The sequence below is a fragment of the Myotis nattereri genome, assembly GCF_964212035.1.
Source record: "Myotis nattereri genome assembly, chromosome: 7".
Taxonomy (NCBI): domain Eukaryota; kingdom Metazoa; phylum Chordata; class Mammalia; order Chiroptera; family Vespertilionidae; genus Myotis; species Myotis nattereri.
Window position 1 is genome coordinate 10,294,068 of NC_138082.1, and position 20,142 is coordinate 10,314,209.

The 20,142-nt window shown below is 44.9% G+C and overlaps 1 protein-coding gene across 1 annotated transcript in view; it reads left to right on the forward strand.

The window, feature by feature from the left end:
- Nucleotides 1-285: 285 nt before the first annotated feature.
- Nucleotides 286-20,142, forward strand: part of KIAA2012 — a 97,317-nt gene continuing 77,460 nt past the window's right edge. The window contains exons 1-4 of the mRNA XM_081095353.1: nucleotides 286-761; nucleotides 2,191-2,475; nucleotides 18,330-18,510; nucleotides 19,469-19,611. Coding sequence (XP_080951479.1) covers nucleotides 678-761; nucleotides 2,191-2,475; nucleotides 18,330-18,510; nucleotides 19,469-19,611 — 693 coding nt within the window. The 5' untranslated portion in view covers nucleotides 286-677. The remainder of the gene's footprint in view (nucleotides 762-2,190; nucleotides 2,476-18,329; nucleotides 18,511-19,468; nucleotides 19,612-20,142) is intronic.

The window sequence follows — 20,142 nt, forward strand, 5'->3', positions numbered from 1 at the left end:
TCCTCTGAATTTACTCACGGTGGGTTGACAGTGAGAGGCTCTCGCATCAGGAGAAGGAAGAAGACACTCTCAAAACAAGACGGGTGCTGTGATAACAGGAAAAATATCTCAGCATGCCCTCATTCCCCCCCCCCCCCCCCCCCCCCCCCCCCGTCAGGACTTGAAATCTGAGCCTGGCCCCTTCAATGCCTGTTGGACCCTCCCTCTCCCAGTGTGTGAACACTGCCCTCGGCAGTCTCCGCCTTGCCTGGGCTGGTTTAAGGGACTGCGTGTCCCTGCGCTGCCATAGCAACCAGGAAACAACCGCCACTGCGGGGAGAAGGATGGTGTTGTGGCTAGATCTGTAGGTGCGCTGGTAACAGAGCAACCGGACCAGGGACAACCAGGCCACAGGCAAAGGGGAGAGAGAGGTTGCCCAGAAAGTAGACAATCCGAGGCTTGAGGAGTTTGGGTTTGCGATTTATTTTTTCTCCCGACAAAGACACACACTGTCTGAACTGTGTGGCCGGTTGTTACTAAGAAGCTGCTGTATGAGGGGGAAATGCATTTAATAAAAGGCCCAGTGTTTGTGGTCTTCTCGGGCTCCCTGCTGCGCTCAGGAAATCTTGAGGTGTGACCAGTTTTCAGCCTTCAAACCAAGATGAACTGCCCTTGAGAAGGGTGGTCAGAGGGAAAACATGCTCCCGCTCTCTCCCCTGAGCCGGGGGCATGGCAAGTGGGTCCAGAGCAAACAGAAGGTAGAAGTCTATTTTGAACCAGAGGTGAGTTTTACAGCGGAATCAGGGCGTATTGGGAGTGGGGTGGGGGTGGGGGGCAGTGCGGGAGGAATGCTCTCTTTTTCCATCTGGAGCTGAGCCATGCGTGTTTGGGTTTGTTTGATGGGTGAGGTGGGGGGGGGGGGTGTCCGTGGCAGATCTTCCCTGCTTGGTGAAACTCAAGAAAAGAAGGTGTTCGCCTGACACCCCGCGGTTGCCCCGGGGACCCCCTTGCTTCCTCCTGCACACCGACCTACAGCCTCGGTTGCTTTAGGCTGATGGAGTTTCCAGATTGTCTAGAATTCGGATGGTTTGGTTCAAGACCAGAATCTCCACCTGGGTTCTAGGCAAGCTGATGTCTCTCTGGTTTTTAGAGTTGCGCTCTGTGGTCGGAAGGCTGTGTGTGTTCTTGTCATTTCAATGGCTTCCTTGAACTTTCTGGAATTCAACCCACAGGACTCATATTTAATACAGGCCAAAAAAATTTTTTTTTTCATTTTAAAGTGGTGGCAAAATTCCCTTGTTGTACTGCAATTTTACTTTGTTGAATGCTGCCAAGAATAAAAATTCCATTGGGGGTATTTTGAAAAATTTTGGCTCATACAGAGATTTCTATTGTCATGGTAGTTTGTCACAATATCTGACCTTTGCTGTATTAAAAGACATATATAGAGTTTCAAAAACCTCTGTGGACAATGGCATTTACTTTCTTACAAGATATGTAACTACTTTATAGGCTCCGAAATAGCCAAATTAGATAAAGTTACAACGCATCTGGAATGCATAGAAATTCTCCCTGTGTCCAGCGGGAGTGATGGGTTGGAATGGCATTCTCCTCTTTAAACTGCCAGCTAGTCCAGGTCTAATTTCAAAGTTATCTGCTGCCCTTGATAATTCTGACGACTTGCTTGCATACCAAGAAACTAACTGGCCTGTAACCTAACTCTTCCCTACTTAAGCCTCTAGGCACAAGTAGTTCCCCTGAAAGTCATATGGAGTAAAACAGGACCGTGCCCTGGGTCCTACTAATTCTGAGATGTGAAATCAGTTGCTCAGAAGAGTGACTGTGTTTTGTGCACCATGTGAGCAGCTCGGAGAAAACCAATCACTTTAAAAAAATGTCCAACACCTTGCACAAGCAGTATGTGCTATAAAAGTGCTGTCCAGCCCAACCGGTGTGGCTCAGTGGTTGAACGTCCACCTATGAGCCAGGAGGTCATGGTTCGATTCTCGGTCGGGGCACGTGCCCAAGTTGCGGGCTCCATCCCGAGCAGGGGGCGTGCAGGAGGCAGCCGATCAATGATTCTCTGTCATTATTGCTGTTTCTAACTCCCTCTCCCATCCTCTCTAGAAGCAATAAAAATATAATTTAAAAGAAAATTTTTTAATGTGCTGTCCACAGTGAATCGATCAAGGTGGTTGCTTTCCGTTGCAGGATTACTTGAACTGGAAGTCTCCAGAAGATTATGTCCTGGTCTGCAAACCGCAGCATAAGGGCGACCCCACCCAGCACACATGGAGCCTCTTACTCCCTAAAACTTTCAGCACCAGAAAGGGAGTCCTGATCCTCTACTCAGAAGGTTTAGCGCTATCAGCATGGACGCCCGGAGAGAGGAGAAAAGGCCCCTGGCGCCCCAAAGGCCACAGGAAAAGGCCGGGTCCGAAGCTGCTCACGCTGCGGGACCTCGGAGAAGCCATCCTGGCTCACGAAAGGAGACAGGTAGGCAGAGCACTGTCGGGGGTCGGGGAACGCACTGGGCCTGCGTGGCTAGAAATCCATCTGTACCTTCAGGTCTAAGTCCTTCTCAGATCCCAGGGAAGGCAGGCAACCCTCAGCCTCCATTTCTTCACCTCTAAACCGGACCGTATCTCGGCACTCTCTGCCACACACAACTGTCACGAGGCCTGAATGAGGTGATTTAAGTGAGAGGGCTCTGAAAAGCATAAAGGATTATATTTTCATCCTTTTGTGTTTTCCTTTCCGTTAGAGTAACGCAACTCCTTTTCAGCGTTCAGACAGGTCCAGGCCAGCCAACGTTCCCCCCAGATCCTTGAGATCCTGCCTCAGAACCACAAGCAGAAGCATCGCCCCTCGGATGTGCTTGGCTTTGTAGAAATGGGAGAGAGAACATTTGGAATATTTTACCTTGAGCCCTTCAGCGTCTGCAGGATAAGTTAAGGACTTTTTTCCACTCTGAATTTAATAGTGAAGAAAAGCTCCTGTGCTCATTTTTCTGATTCATACTTTCTCATGTCTTACGAGATGGACACATGGCCCCTGCTCTATGTAGCTGCATGCATGAGAAGAGGCTGGGAACATGTGTCACACTAAGAAATTCTAAGTTACAGATGATGCGTTACTCTGCAGTTTCTTGTTCCCCACAGAATTAAGTCATTAATTAGCTTATTACACCAGGCCCTTCACACGCTGACTTTTTCCTCCATTTTAGCCACTTCTGCCACTTGTTTTTACCTCCACCTGTCTATGGACCCCTCAAGGCTCCACCCATGTGACTCGCTCACCATTCCCCAAACAAGTCACACTCTTTCGTGACTTTCCCCTTTGACCTTGCTTTTGCAGCTGGACAACTGCTCATCCTTCAAAACACAACTCAAAGGTCAGCTCCTTGCTGAAGCCTCCTCCCACTGCCTTAGGCAAAGCTATGCCAGTGCTCCCTCCTCAGTACACATCCGTCATGCACTTCGATTTATCTCTTCGCCCATCTGTTGCCATCTCCTTGAATGTGAGGACCATGTCTCAGTCACTTCCAGAAAATAGTGAGGACCCAGAAGTGTTTGTGGAATGAAGGAATTGATCATGGGTGATACTTTCAAAGGTCTTAGATCATCTCTCAGTGTCACTATTGGGCAATTTATCACCTACCTGACCATCAGCAGAACTTCCAGAAGGAAAGATTCCTCTGCCCCTTTTCCTTCTTTCAATATATAGAGAACCTTAATGACCTTGACCAAATGCCCAATTGTCCTTTGTCTTAAAATTCTTTTTTTCTTTTCTAAAAGTATCTTTTTTATTTTTAAAAAAGATTTTTGTTTTTTTGTTTTTTTAAATATATTTTATTGATTTTTTACAGAGAGGAAGGGAGAGAGATAGAGAGTTAGAAACATCAATGAGAGAGAAACATCAATCAGCTGCCTCCTGCACATCTCCTACTGGGTATATGCCCGCAACCCAAGTACATGCCCTTGACCGGAATCGAACCTGGGACCTTTCAGTCTGCAGGCCGACGCTCTATCCACTGAGCCAAACTGGTTTTGGCATCTTTTTTATTTTTAAATGCAGTTGATATACAATATTAATTACATTAGTTTCAGGCATTTATATAACTTCTGAAGTGATCACCCCAATAGTACCCATCTCACACCATGTATAGTTACTACAATCACAAATTCTTGAATGACAGGAAGTTCATTGTTGTTGAATGCTGACTATTATTTTTTTAGCAATTATTTTTTTAGCAATTATTTTATTTAATCTTTACAAAGGCCTCATAAGACTGAGGACAGAGGGAGAGCATTTGTAAATGAGGCTCTCAGACCTCCCTTAACTTAACTCCAACTTAAATAAGTTGGCCAAGGTTTCAGAGCTAGTAAATGACAAAGTCACTATTCAAACTCAGGACTGCCTACCTCTCCAGGGCAAGCATGCTTTGCACTTGGCCCTATTACCTTTGGCCTTGGAAGGGCCTCCAGCAATCGCCGTGGCAGGCCTCGGCCTCTCTGCGTTCACACCCACTCTTCACGCTCCCAGTACTCTGCTCTCAGCACAGTCCCGTTGACCACGACAACATATAATTCTACAGACAGCCGGGTCAACTGGCTTTTCACTGAATTTGCCAATGGAATACATTGGAAGGAGATCGGAGAAGGAGAAGAGAAAAGCCAGGGTATTTCTCCCCTCCCATTCTACCTCTGGTGCTGAGAAGCACCTGCATCACCTCTGTGGTCCAGCTCCCAACAGACAGGCCCACTGTGGCTCCAGGTTCCGCCAGGTGACCCCACCTGCTCCACCTGTCCCCAGTTTAAGGGTGGTGCTAGCTTCCTAATGTTATGAATCTCAGTGTTACCTCATCATCGTTTTGGCTTTTAACCACCTGGGTAACCAATTCCCAGAATTACATTTTTTCTATGTTTAAAGATTTGGAGGGTTTCTGTTTTCCTAGTTGGACACTAATATGTAGGTCAACTTACTGCCAGAGAAGAATCCCTTCCACAGCTTTCAGACACTTGTCTATGTGGCTTAAATATTTGGGGCAACAAGTATCTTATTACTATCAAGGAGATGAGTCTTCTAGGGAACTGCTTCATTTTTGGTTAGATTGGGCTCAATGAAAAAAAGAAAGTTCCTGTCTTCCTATAGTATTTATCTACTAGATTTATAACACAGACCTGACCCAAACACAACACTATAGTTTAACTCCCAACAGGTAGAAGAGAAATGGTGTGAAGAAATCAGAAAGGAAAGGTTAGGAATAGTAACAGGGCAGAAGTTTCTGATAGAGACTTCATAGATTAAAATTACAGAAGTAACTAAAAAGGGGCTTGAGATTTTTTAAAAATGAAAAATCTCATAAGAGGAGAGCTTTGGAAACTACAGTGCACACCATCTGACTATGAAACTACAGACTGGCAAGAAAGTTTTGAAACCATAATGTCCAGTGCTGGAAAGGCTGTGGGGAAATGAGCCGTCTAATGCTTTGGGAGCACAAATTCACATGACATATCTGCAAGGCATTTAGGCAAAAGCCTAAAAAAGGGCTGATACTCGTTGATTTATCATTCAACTTTTAGTAATTTGCCTTAGGAAATAATCAGAGATGTGCCCAGAAATTTATGCACAAGAATGTTTACTGCAGGGTTACTAATTATTACACAAAATATTGAAAATAATAAATGTCTGACAATAGAACATTGATTAAATAAATTATGCTATAGTCAGAGAATGGCAATAAAGTCATGTATTAGTCATGAATAGCATGAGAAAATATTCACAGCATATTTTTTAAAAGCAGGTTACAAAATAATATTCACAAATAAAAATACCAATGTTCATTACCATATTTGAGTATTTACTATGTTCCTGCCACTGTTCTAAGTGCTTTCCATGTATGATTCATGTATGCTTTCTATGAATACCGGGGGTACATACTATTATTATCCCATTTTAGAGATGAGGAAATTGAAGCACAGAAAGTTTGAGTAATTCACTCGAGATTATGCAACTAGGTAGGTAAGGTAATCACACCAGAACTCGAGAGTAGCTAAGTCAGGGAATTTTTAAAATAAAATAAAAATCTGTGACCTTGAATGAGGCAGACAGTAAAAGAGAGAGCAAGGTTGACGCTGCAGAGCCAGGTGGGATCAGGAAGGGAAATGGACTAGAACCACTGTAAACTGAGCCCACCAGTGACCACACCATCTGTTCTGCAGGGTCAGTATTTCTTTGTCCAAGTAGCATAGCTCAAGAGTTAAAAACACCATGCTCAGAGTAAAAGAGCCAAAATGGGGAGGGGGTGAGTGGGGAGGTGGCAAGTGGATAAAGTAGTGCTGCTTACAGAAGAATCTATACTGCTGAACCGTGAATCAGGAAACCTACAAAATGTAGGCTTCATTCAGACCTGTGAGAATCGAGGCTATCACAGGAGGTGCAATAAAATTTTTAAAGCATCTTACATCATCTCCAGTTCTATATATGAATCTAATGAGATGCATGTGGCAATACGTCTGGGTTTTATAGCTCAACATACACCTACTCTTCAACTCTCTTGATGACCTAACTTCCTAATGAGCGAAGATAAATGCTAAGTCAAGAGATTAGATGTCAGAGTTCTCACACTTCTAAATACACACAGATATGTTGCTTGGTTTTTTGTTGTTTTGTTTTCTTTTTTAACAGAAGGACATTGTTCAAACATTCCCAAAGTTAAAACCACTCTTCTTCTTTTTTTAAAAAAAATATATATATAATTTTTATTGATTTCAGAGAGAAAGGGAGAGGGAGAGAGAGACAGAAACATCAATGATGAGAGAGAATCATTGATCGGCTGCCTCCTGCACACCCCACACTGGGGATTGAGCCCACAACCAGGGCATGTGCTCTGACGGGAATCGAACTATGACCTCCTGGTTCATAGGTCAACACACGATCACTGCGCCACGCCTGCCGGGCTAGACTATAATTTATTAATATGCTGGAGAAGTATAAAGAAGGTAAAGATTGTGATTGATAGCGTGGTGTCTTGGAGGAGGTAGAATTTGAGCTGAATCTTGTGGTAAAAATAGGTGGGAAGGGACCTTGTAGGCATGGGTGAGTGAAAGCTTAGAGGGGAAAACAGGCAGGGAAAGCAGGGTGATTAGAGAGGTGTAGTCTTAGCTGGAATTGTACCAGAAGTGGGTGGGGTCAAAGCGTGGAGGGCTTTGCCTGCCAGCCCTGGGGTTTCTGGGGTTCGCTCTTCACCCCTCTGTCAACTCGTGCACACAAAGCCTGGCCACCCTCTGGGGTAAGATGGCAGCTGGCTGTCTGGGCCTTTCTTGGCTTCCTGGGGACTCTGGCACCTGCCACCCCAGAGCTGCTGGGTGGCAGCACAGCCTGCACCAGGTGCTTCCATCCTCTGAAAACCCTTGCCTGCCAGCACCAGAGTGGGTGACATGACAACCAGTTCAGGGATGGGGACAGGTGCAGGGGGTCCTCTCTACCCCTCTGCCTACGGACGCCTGGTGGGCACCAGGAAGGTGACCAGCAGGAGCAAGTCCCTCATCAAAGGAAGCACTCCCCGTAGAGCAGGGATAAGAGGCCACGCCATGCCCACTAATTATTCAGTTTAGAAGAAACCAGAAGCTGGGGTGGGTTGGCAAAGCCAAGGCAGGCCTGAGCAGTCTGACGCAGTCACAGCCAGCCTCCTGCTGTTGTTTATTCCTGCGTCCTCCCAGAATCTCCCCTCCCGGCTCCCTTCTGTCTCCTTTTATGTTTAGAGTAACTTTTGGATGGTGGTTTGTGGTCCAAGCTGATGCTGGGGAAGGAATAGAAAAATATGTATGAGAAGATGGTGGGTGTAAGAGAATAATTTTTAACATATTTTTTATTTACAAATATGATCTAATTATATTTCTGAAATGTTTTATGTTATACAAAAAAGAAGAAAAAAACTATCTGTAATCTATGTCCAACATCCTGATACCACTGTTCTTAGAATTTTAATGTATTCCCTTCCAATCTTTCCACCACAATTACTCATCTATAAAATAAACTTTTATGAGATTAAAATTGTACTATACATTCTCTCTTCTATCTTGCTTTTTCTACTTGACATATTATTCTACACGTTGGAAATGAGTGAATAGATTTAACCCTGACTGGTCTTCTTGGTAGCCCTAAGCAGGCCTTGGGCTTCTCTCAGTGCTTTAGGTACCCAATGAGATTTGAAATTTATCAACCAACCTCACAGGCGTAATTTGAAAAACTACTAAGAGAAACCAGAAAAATAGAAAAAAAAAATGTAAAGAAGCTGTGGTGGGCAGAATAATGCCCCTCAAGGGTGTCTATGTCCAAATCCCTGGAACCTATGGCTAGATTAGGTTAAATGGCAAAGGGGAAATAAGGTTGCTAATCAGATGCTTAAAACAGGGAGACTTCCTGGATTGTCTGGGAAGGCCCAGTGCAATCACAGGCTCCTTATAAATAGAAGAAGGACTCAAAAGGGAGAGCCAGAGAGAGGGCAGCATAAGGAGGACTCTGCCCAACATTGCTGACTGGAGGTGGAGGAAGGGGTCGCAGCCAAAGAATGTAGGCAGCCTCTGGAAACTGGAAAAAGCAAAGGGGCAGCTTCTTCCAGAAATGACACAGCCCAGATTTTAGCTCAGTGAGACCCGTTTCAAACTGACCTCCAGAACTACACGATAACAACTGTGCATTGCATTGTGTGGTGGTTTGTTTTAGCAGCAACAGGAAACTAATACAGAAGCCATCATTCGCTTTCAAAGTCTAAGCCAGCCGTGGGCAAACTACGGCCCGCGGGCCGGATCCGGACCCTTTGAAATGAATAAAACTAAAAAAAAAAAAAAAAAAGACCGTACCCTTTTATGTAATGATGTTTACTTTGAATTTATATTAGTTCACACAAACACTCCATCCATGCTTTTGTTCCGGCCCTCCGGTCCAGTTTAAGAACCCATTGTGGCCCTCGAGTCAAAAAGTTTGCCCACCCCTGGAAGCAAAAATGACACCCCTGAGTCCAGGACAAAGGATTCTCTAACTCTTTGGGACAGCTCCCAGCACCATTGAGCACACTACCCAGGAAAGTTCCAGAATCAAGCTGGTGCTTAATAAATACCCACTAATGAGGAAAACAAGACACTCTTCTCCAGATGGAACAGTGCGTCGTGCCCTCCGCACAGGGGCCAGAGCATCGTAGAGGAGGCTTGGTCTTGCTGCATTCACAGAAAAGTCATTGGAAGCACAGACTTAGAGGGAGGAAAGGAAGCTCCAGTTCACCCAAAAATGGCCTGGGGTCTAATGGTGCCCTGATTCCAGGGCTTAGCACAGCGCCGGCCACACAGGAGGTGCTCAATAGTCATTGCATGACCAAAGGAAAAAATGGAGTGAGTGAAAGAACTTAAGTCATTTTGCTTGCACTGCTCTCCCTACAATCCTTTCTTTCTTATCCTCTGGAAAACGCCTCAAAATTTATGTGGGGCTGAATTTTTTCAGGCTCTTATTGCACTTGAAGTACCTGCCACATAAACTGTCCAGACATCAAGGGCCAGTTGATGCTCTGTGTTTGGATTCCAAGAATTCATTTAATTTAAAAATTCCTAGAGTATAAAGCCAATTGAATGCGCCATGCTTTCTTTCATGTGTTACTTAATTTATTTATGAATCATCAATCTGTCTTATTCATCCTTTTTTTCTCTCCAGTGCTTGGCACAGTGTTTGGTGCATTGTAGATCTTTGAGGAATGAATGAATGAACGAATGAATGCATGAATGAATGAATGAATGTATGTCCTGGATACCTGTTTCTTTCTCCTCAGCAGAGGTATCCCCTCATCTTATGGACTTGGCTTCCCAGCCTCCTCTTGATCTGAAGAGTCTCTCTGGTCGTCCTGTATCCACAGCTACAGATGTAGGCTGACCTTCTGTGGCATTTCCATGTCCTAAACACTTCAAAATGGGAGCAAACCACAGCTTTGCTCAGCAGGACAAAGTCCCAAACCTCCTCTCCCCCATCAAGCAGGTTTTATATTTTCATCATATTTTTCTTTCTTTTTTAAAAAAAACCATAAACCTTCCTTGGTGAATTCTGGCAGGATATGGTAAGGAAACTCAAGCCAGTGGCTTCTTGACCTGAGTAATGACGATGGTGGGTGGGGCGACACTGACCAGAACATGGCATGAGAGAACTTTCTGGGATGATGAAAATGTTCTATATTTTGTTTTGTGTGGTGGTGACAAAGGTGTATACGATTGTCAGATTTTATTAAACGGAGCATTTAAACTCTGTGCATGTTACTATATATAAATTATGCCTCCACTTTTGAAAAATGTTTAAAGAGGAGGATTCTGAGATCACAATCAGTTCATCAGTCAAGAATGCCATAATTAATCGGTGATGTCTGCCATGGACCAGGGGGTGGGGGGAGATGTCAACATAGCTATCACAAGTTTGCTATTCCTGTGCTTAACTGATCACCCTTAGAGAGTTCCTGTATCATTTAAGTGGTTATAATATTAACTCATCCACCTTAAAGGATTATAATGAGGTAAAAGTTCTTGTATCATAAAAATCCCTGGCCAAGTGTAAGATGTTACTATTTGCATTTGTTCCCCGTGATGTCTGGCACAGGGGGACTGACTCTGGCAGCAAGTTCTCCCTGGCTGAAACGAGAGTCAGCAGAGCCAGGTATTTTTAAAATGCCAGGCTCCCCGTGAACACGGACGTAGTTTGTCTCTCCCGATATTCACGTTACAAACATTAAATGACAACGCCGATTTGTCAAGCTGGCTTTCCCATTGGCGCGCAGGGCCACTAAAACGATTTCCACAGACTGACCTAAGTCATGTGTTTTCTTTTGAGGCTCTTTGTCCTTTTCTGGTGCTCAGGCTCAAGATGGGGTCTGGCATTTCTCATGTTTCCTTCTCCTTCCAACTGCAAGCCCGGCGGGGCCTTTTAGAGCTTGCCTCCGTGGGCTCTTGGTTTATGTCTGTTGGCGGACGCATCTGTTTCTGGTGTCGCCGCCCCTTCAGGAGTCCCTGGATGACGGATGAGGATTGTGCTAACCAGCCTGTGTCAGTAGGAGGTTTGGGGCTCAGCAGCCATGCCGTTTCCTGACCGGTGTCCCCACAGAGGGAGTAGGTCAGACTCTGGCCACTGTACCTCTACTTTCGAAGCCAACCAGAGAGCCACACCCTCAAGGTCTCTTGCAGGCATGGCCCCCTGGCACCATGTGCAGGTCAGTGGGTAAATGGGAGGAGGTGCACCCTGAGCTGCCCCGCCTCACATTCTGGTGTGAGAGAGAACTTTCCATCAAGGCTTAAAACACCAGCATGTCAGGCCCATTTTGTGCTAAAGCAAAGGTGCGCAAGCTCAGTGGCATGCAAGGCTCTCTCATACTGGAAGCCCTTTTTTCTTCCCCACATTTGCCGAGCGACAAGAGTGTGGGGAAGAAGGGAAGTCCTGCCTTCCCTCTGGCTCCTCTCAGCAGCCCCATACTCCACGTCCCCGGTAGAACTTTCTTCCCAGCCTTCCCCACTCAGAGACCTCAGATCCTTCCATTCAATCCCTCTCTTTTACAAGGTGAAGAAAAAGAGGCCCAGGGGCAAAGTAATTTGTCCAAGATTATTTAGCCAAAAGCAGAGCTGGGACCAGAAGCCAGATCCTCCCCTGGCTCCACATTCTTCACAGCATTCCTTAGTTCCCCTTCCAAGGTGATCCTCGATCCTCCAGAAAGGGGAACTGTTAGGCCTCTTCCTCTGAAAGATGGCGGCTCTCCAGCACAATCCACTCAGGAGTGAGACCGACACCCTTCTGCTGAACTGAGATCCCAAAAGCACTCTGTAAATAAAGGCTTAAAAGCGAAAACAGGAAATGGTTGGGGTTTAGAGAGAGTTGTCAGATTTATTGCGGGGGGGCGGGGGGGCTGGACTAAACTTGCAATATTTGGTACATATTTCTACTAAAAAGTATTCATTGCTCATCAGAAATTCAATGTTAACTGGACATCTCATGTTTATTTGGCAAATCTGTTGGGATAAGGGGGATGAGCTGCAGGGTTTGCCAGTGCCCACTTGGCGGTTTGCCATTTCTTCTGCACCAACAAATAGACGGGACTAGAGGAAAATGAACATTCCTCATGCCTGACTGTCATAGTCTTTTCTCACAAACTCTGGCACTAGCCAAGGCCCTATTCTTTGTGCATTAGTGCTGCCCAGTTATCTTTTCCCATCTCCCTTAGTAAAGGCGACTTCGGGATCAGGTATATGGCATCAGTTCGGGAAGCCACTTGATCTCTTTGGTGTACAATGGTGATCCACCCCCAACATGGAAATATTGCAGTCCATTGTTCAGTGTTTTTACATCCTAGGCCATCAAAGCCTAAGAATATTAACTGAAGATAGTAGAGTTTTTGAAGAAAGAGGGCTTAACGCAGTGGCAAAGTGGGTTGCCATCTGCGGAAGGGAAGAAGGTCCTACACAGGAGCATTACCTGGGTGAGTTCACCATTCCCAAGACATGGATGGCCCAGAAACTCAATCTCTTCAGTGCCCCCGGTTGTGCCCCTGAATCAACTGGTCTCAGAGATGTCGATTCATATTGACAAAGTGCATAGAGACTGACGTATAGGCTAGAGTGTTAGTTTACAAAGAGAAGTACAATTGCCTGATCAGCATATTTCCTGTAGATGAATTACATGGGGATCAGGTTAGGAATAAATTCCCTGGGGCTGGAATCAAAACTCAAGGGAGATGTATAGCGGGGATAGTTAATGGCACGAAGCTCCGAGAACCTGCCATTTTCTTCTCCATTCATTTGCTAAACTAGATTCTCAACTTATCCAGAGCAGATCCTTTTCCAAGGACAGGGATTGGTTAGGCATTACCATTGTTTGTGGACATTTTCTTTTTAATTTCAGAAACATTAACTTTGTGGTAGGCTTTTCTTCTTGCCTTGTCTTTTCTTACAAACTCTAGTACTAGCCAAGGCCCTATTCTTTGTCCAATAGTGCTATCCAGTTATCTTTCCCATCTCCCTTAGCGAAGGCAACTTCTGGCTCTTTTAATACTTCAAGTTCTCAAGAATAATATTGACAAGTAAAATCCCTATAGTACTGAACAGATTAGGGGCAGCTCACAGTAATTTTCAGTCCAGTCATGAGGTAAGTCTTATTATGTTCATTACAGAGATGAGCAAATAGAAACCCAAAGAGGTTAAGTGACTTGCTCAAGATATACACCTAGCAAGAGAAAGAACAGTCATGGCAATAGAGAATTCTGCCTCCTAAGCCTATACTTTTTCTTAGGATATTGCCACAAAACCACCAGATTAAGGAATGTTAGATGGAACAGACTTAAGAAATCATCTAAAACCTAGAGTCTAGACCTGCACTGTCTAAGACAGTAGCCATTAGCTACCTGTGGCTATTTAGATGTAAATTAGTTAAACCAAAATTTTAAAACTCAGTTTCACAATTGCACTACCTACATCTCAAGTGCTCACTAGCCACATGCAACCGATGGTTACTATGTGGGACAGCACATATAGAATATTCTATTGTTGCAGAAAGTACAGACAGTGCTGGTCTAGACTAACTAACACCCTCATTTTACAGATGAGGACAATGAAACCCAGGACCCCTAGACCTTATTTTGGGAAACCCCATTTTAAGGTGTTAAAATCCAAATATTTAAGACCATATAATCAACATGTACCTTGTAGAATCCAAAACGGAGGGAAGACAGCAGGAGATGGTATTTGGAAGTACACCTGCAAGGTGTGGCCTCACGTTCTTTGGTACATTAAGGTGACTGTCTTGGAGCAGCACCGGGTGCTTGGTGTATCCTGACGAGTAGTTATTGGTAGAAATAATGGTCACTCAATTAGAGGTCTTAGAGATAACAACACTAGTCAAGTTTGAAGACTGTCCATTAAGAAAGACACAATCAGGCAGAAAACAATGAGACAATATAGAGTAAGTGATTGAATACGTTGGCTGTTAGAGCCAGATTCCAAGCCACCTGACCTCTCTGGGTCTCAGTTCTCCTCATGTATAAAATGGAGATGACCATCCCCTCCTTTACCTCACAGGATTAGTTGTGGGAGTTAAAGGGGAGAATGCAGTATCTGGCACATAGTAAGTGCTCAAGAAATGTTATAGACCTCCCCAGCTTGTATTTTTAAAACATAGTTACTAAGTAACTGCAATGCCCAATTGCCCAATTGCCCATGATCACAGGACCAAAAGTCAATTTGTTAAGAAATAAGAACAGTTCGGTCTGTAACTTGAACCCTGACTGACGGTTTTATTGGTTTTAACGTCCTTTCCCCCTTGGCCTCCCTCTCTTTGCCAGAGACTCTATTTGGAAAAGGAGCAAAAGTCCTGGCTACAAATCTCAGATCCCCCAACAATGTGATGTTGACTAAGTCATGTATGCTCCCTGCATCCTTAGTTTGCTCATCTGCAAAAAGCGAGCAACAGTATATGCATTCCACCCTCTCTGGGTTGTTGTGAAAAAATCACAGGAGAGAAGGTAAAAAAAAAAAAAAAAAAAAAAAAAAGCTTTCTAAGAGCTCTAAATTGCTACCACAATTCACATTATTCGGGTAATCTGAATCCGTATTTGAAATATAGAGAGACCAAGTTTTGTGATCTCCTCTCAAAACTGAACCTTCTGATACTTTCCTTACAAACCTGTTTCTACTAAGCATAAACAAATGAGCCAGCACTGATGTTTACTGAGAAGAATCTTGGTTTCCCTCACATAGATTGAGTCATATAATCAAAATCACCGGGGAGACAGCCAAAGGGAAGAATGCCTCTTTATATCCATTGACCCACAATGTCCCCTCCCCCAACTTAGAGTCTGGCATAGGGGTGCAGCTATTTGGCCCAAGTTTTACTTCCTCTACCCTCAGAAATGTGGTTCTAGGTTAACCTGACCAGGAAGGATGGACTTGAAAAAATAAGTCCTTTGGGCTTAACCCCAAAGGATCATTGTAGAACACACAAAAAGGTCTTTAGTGCCACACTGTAAGGCGTTGAGGTCTTCTTGGGGGCCTCCTCAGATTGAGGGGTCCCCAGGGCTCCTCAGGCTTCGCTGGGCCACAAAAACCTGAGTAGCCCCCTCTGAACCTGAGCCTGAGTCTGTATCTGTTCCACCAACACTCTCAGCATCAGCTCAGCCCCAAAGTAGCCTCAGGAGCCCATGGGCAGAGGCAGACGAGCCGTAGGGAGGGAGTAGCCCCACAAGTGGGCATGGGCTCTGGACCCAACAGCAGCAAGGATGGGCATGACCAAGGTTGGAGAGGATAGAGGGAAGGTGAAGCTGGCTGGGAGCCTCGAGAAGTCCAGCGCTCCAACACACACAGAGATTCTGAAGGCTTCCAGAGCCCCTGGTTGAAAGACAACCCCACATTGTTCCACCCAGCTGCATACTGAGAGTGGAGGTGTTACGAAAGCAGCTCCATACAAAGGTTTGCCAGACTGTCCCAGCAATAAATCTACTTTGAGTAAGTGGTGAAAATAGCTGCAGGACCCTTTAAACCATCGATGAAAGATTCGTTAACCATGCCGGAGTCATCTGTTGACTCAGATTCTTCCTGAGGGTTGTGCAGACAGGGTAAGTTCGGAGAGCTAAACAGCCAACCCACCACAGTGCTCTTGGCAGAGGTTTTCCCACAAGTAAACAACCAGCAGCCAGCCAGGAAATCAAGGGCTTCAGACCCAGTGTCTCAACGACAACAGAGCAGGGCTGCAGGTCCCTCTACCATAACCACACCCCCGTCATTCACTCGTCCCTCGCAGTTTACAGAGGGCTTGGTCACATTCATGACCTGATTTGAGCTCCATACAACTCTGCAAAGAAGTGAGGGCAAGAAATCAGTATCCCCATTATACAGAGGAGGAAACTGAGTCCAAGAAAGGAAGACTCAACCCTTGAGGAAGGGCAGTTCTGTTCCTCAAACGTGGCTGGCACTAGCAGAAATGAGGCAGGAGCAACAAGGGCCTTGATCAACACTTTTGCTCAGAAAAGCAAGAAGACAGGCAGCGAACAAGACTATGCCAATCCCCAGTGTTACAAACTGACCTGCCATTCACCTTTGTCGGGCAGTAGGGCTCGATGAATGGGAAGCTGGGGCCGGTGGACCCATGGACCACGGCTCAGTTGCCAAGAACCACAGCCATCAGGGGACTCACTTGCCGCCACTCAGGAAGCAGCCCAGGTAGGAAGATGACACCCAGGCAGAGGTACCATTTCTAATGGACTCCCCTCTGTCATTGTTCTTCTTGACTTCAGAGGAATGCACCCTCCCTTCGCCATTTCGTGGGATCCTCCAGAGAAGAGTCCTTTGAACCTATTGACCGCTGTTTCCCAAAGTGTCACCTGTAGAGCCCTGCCATTGCCAGATACTCCATGAAAAATAAAAAGGGTTTCATGGCCAAATACATTTGGGAAATGCTGCATACCATCTTCTCCTCATGGAGAGGTACAGTGCACACTTAACTATGGACCATTTTTGAGAAGTTCTATAGGTGAAGTAGCCAGTTTAACTTTAACTCATGGGTTTCCAAACTTATTTAATCACAGATCTTCCCTAGACTGTTCCCCTCATCTAGCTGTAGTCTCTAGAAGAAAAAAAAAAAAGCTCTTGGCCACAGAATTGGAAAAGTCTTGGTTCAAGTCCTATATCTTCCTAGTTGTGGTGAGCCTGTCCAGGAAATTTAATTAATTTTGAGCCTGAATGACCTATTCTGGGAAATGGAGCTGTCATCATACATATCTCACAAGGTTACTGAGAATTAAATGGGTTAAAATGTAAAAATGCTTTCTGAAGTCTAAGGCCCGTGTGTGTGTGTGTGTGTGTGTGTGTGTGTGTGTGTGTGTGTGTGTACAAAATGACTGGTTCAGAGCAACATAGACAACACATGCAACTATCTTAAATAAATGTGTTTGACTTGAATAAATGTGTCAGATGCCAATGAGAACAGGCAAGGGGGAGAATGCCACATAATGGAAGTGGAGAGGAAAGAGGAATTTCATGGTGAATAAAGTCAATGATACTACTATTTCATTTTTATTTTTATTTATTTATTTTTGCACTGTTTGCATGCCCCACTTGTTCCCCCAAACATGGAGTCTTGTAGCCCAGGTAGGTAAAGGTGGGGCTCTTGGCCGTTCCCCTGCTGTGGCCTATCCACACATCCTGCCCACTCCAAGCTTTCCCCTGGTCTCACTCATGGAAGTCGTCAGGCAAATTTTTTACCTACAAGGGACTGTGCATCTTCTATCAAGACCCTGTGGGTATAGATGGAAATCCGAAGGTAGTGGTGCTTTTACATGGCTTTCCAACATGCTGTCACCCATTCTCACACGATTGATGAACTTCTTTGTATTTTCTCAAGGTCTCACCCCAGTCTTTGGGCCTTACACCAACCCTCTGACAGTTAACTAACTATGGGACATGTGGGCAAGGATACGCAACAATGATGGGAACTTAGTTATCAACAGTCTCTTACAGTATATCAACCAGCGGAAGAAATTTAGAAGATGTTGGGTGGGAGCTCTTGCCTCTATAAGTATTTCCATTCATTTTATCTGGAGCCTTTGGATCTGGTGAATCCCTATCCGAAGTTTTTGGAGCTGTAACAGGAAAACGCTGCCGTGGTCCAGTGTTTATTCTGGATGACCACATTAGCTGCTACCCACAGCTAGAGGATAACATGGGCTTCTTGAATGCATACATGGGCTTCCTTCTGAGCTGCAAAGAGTAGCTTCTCTATATTACCACCCCTACTCCCTTATCTGTTGTGTATTTCATTCAAGAAGAAATGCTCTAACGAGGTTCTAGCCACCAAATACTATCCTCTCACAAAAGTCCACTTGCCTCATATTGATGAACAGCATACAGTAAAAAGCCAGCAGAAGCTACAACTAAGAGTCACCTAATAGTCCACCTCCCATTCCTTGAACATCTGATCAAATATATAGACTTGCCTTTGTCTTTATGTTATTAGGAAATTCTGATGAGCACCACTACTCAGTGATGCAGAAAGACAGACATTATTTTGCATAGAAAAGAAGGAGGAGGAGGAGGAGAAGAATGCTATAGGTCAAAAGTCAAGCATGGTTAAATGTCATTCTTTCTCTCATCCATAATAAAATGTCTTATTGTAACAAACAGCATTAGAGATCTTGCTTTTATAACCCTGTTTTTCTTCCCCAGCTACAGGGGAGATTTCTTCCTTGGAACCACAAGTCTAGCCACAAGTTCTGACTGTTACAGGAGCCTGCTCTGCTCCTTTACAAAGCCTGTTGACAGAAATGTGTGTCTGTCTCTCCCTAGGACACGTCGATAGAGAACCACCATCGTATGCAGGTTTCAAAAGAAAACCACAATGAAAAAACACAGCAAACCTCCAGGGCCTTTGAGCATGCCCACATTGATCACCCTTGGCTCATGAGTGACAAACCCCACATTACATTCTATGGCAACTCCTTCCACAACTGGAAGGCAGAGCTCAGCGGTAAGGAGCCAAATGTCTGCTTGTAAATCTGAGTGAACCTAACCATGCAGAGTTCACCTGAGAACACTGGGACCAGCTGAGCGTCACTTCCTCATGCCACTCAGCTTAGAAAATAACAGTCAAGGGGCAGGGCAAAAGGGGCCAGTGGGGGGAAAGAGGGTATATGTAATACTTTCAATAATAAAAAATTTTTTAAAAAAAGAAATAACAGTCAAGCCTGGTCGATGTGGCTCAGTGGTTGAGGTCGACCTATGCACCAGGCGGTCACCAGTTCAATTCCCGGGCAGGGTACATGCCTGGGTTGCAGGCTCGATCCCCAGTGGGGGACATGCAGGAGGCAGCCAATCAATGCTGATGATTATCTCATTGATGTTTCTATCTCTCTCCTTCTCCCTTCCTCTCTCTCTAAAATCAATAAAAACGTATTTAATAATAATAATAATAACAGCCAAAGTTCAATTGGAGGTGGGAATGAGACTGACAGGCTCTTTGTCTAGAACTCAATGGCAAACATTCTGCAATCAGACTGCCTGGGTTCAAATTCCACCTCCCCCCCTTTTCTAGCTATGATCTTGGGCCTGTTATTTAATCTGGCTGAGGCTCAGTTTCCTCATCTGTAGAATGGGGATAATGATAATACTTCCATAAGTCTACTGTGGGGATTGAGTTAATGTATATAAAATACTTTGCGCAATTCTTGTTCCATATTTAGCACTCAATATATATCAACTATTATTATTACCATTCTCTCTATCACCTCACTCAGCCAGCAAGAGCCCAACCAGATTACGAGATGAGGGCTCCCTGAACCCACCTCATCCAAAGCCATGGCTGTCTCAGTGCTCCAGCATTCTCTTTGCCTCTTCCCATTAACCCCAAAATGATAGCAGTTGAAAGCCAACTTGTCCCTCCCCATACCTGCAACTAATAAATTCTCATTCCCATCCTGTTTCTACAGACAAACAAGCGAACATGAAACTCCACACGGGCGGCAGCAGCCACTTGTCACAGGAGCCTCCTGCTGAAAGATGTGTTTTCCCTCCTGTGGCCTCTGCCACTGACTCAGAAAAACACACACCTGGGGAGCTGAAGAAGAAAAAGGTTGTGTGTCTGTGTGTGTATGTGTGTGTGTGTGTGTACCCGTGCAAGCATGCACTTGAAAGATTCATCTCCATTTAGGAACAAGGTGACTCAAAGGGATGTCTCAAACAGAGAACTGGCCCTACCCACTCTGACCTCACCATGTGGAGCTGGAAAAAAGCTGTAGTGATAAATGTTGAAAATAGTGAAGTCCAAGGAATTTTAGCTGCCCCTAATTGTACCTTAAAGCATTTGATGTTACTTCACTCTCTAGTGGCAACAGAATCCTTTGTTCTACTAAGGGGCTGGGGGTTATCTGTAAATGAGTAAGGACAGAATTTGAGCCCAGCCAGCATGACTCAGTGGTTGAGCATCGACCTATGAACCAAGAGGTCAGGGTTCGATTCCCGATCAGGGCACATACCCCGGTTTCAGGCTTGATCCCCAGCGTGGGGCATGCAGGAGGCAGCCAGCCGATCAATGATTCTTTCTCATCATTGATGTTCAATCTCTCTCCCCCTCTCCCTCTCTCTCTGAAATCAATAAAAATAT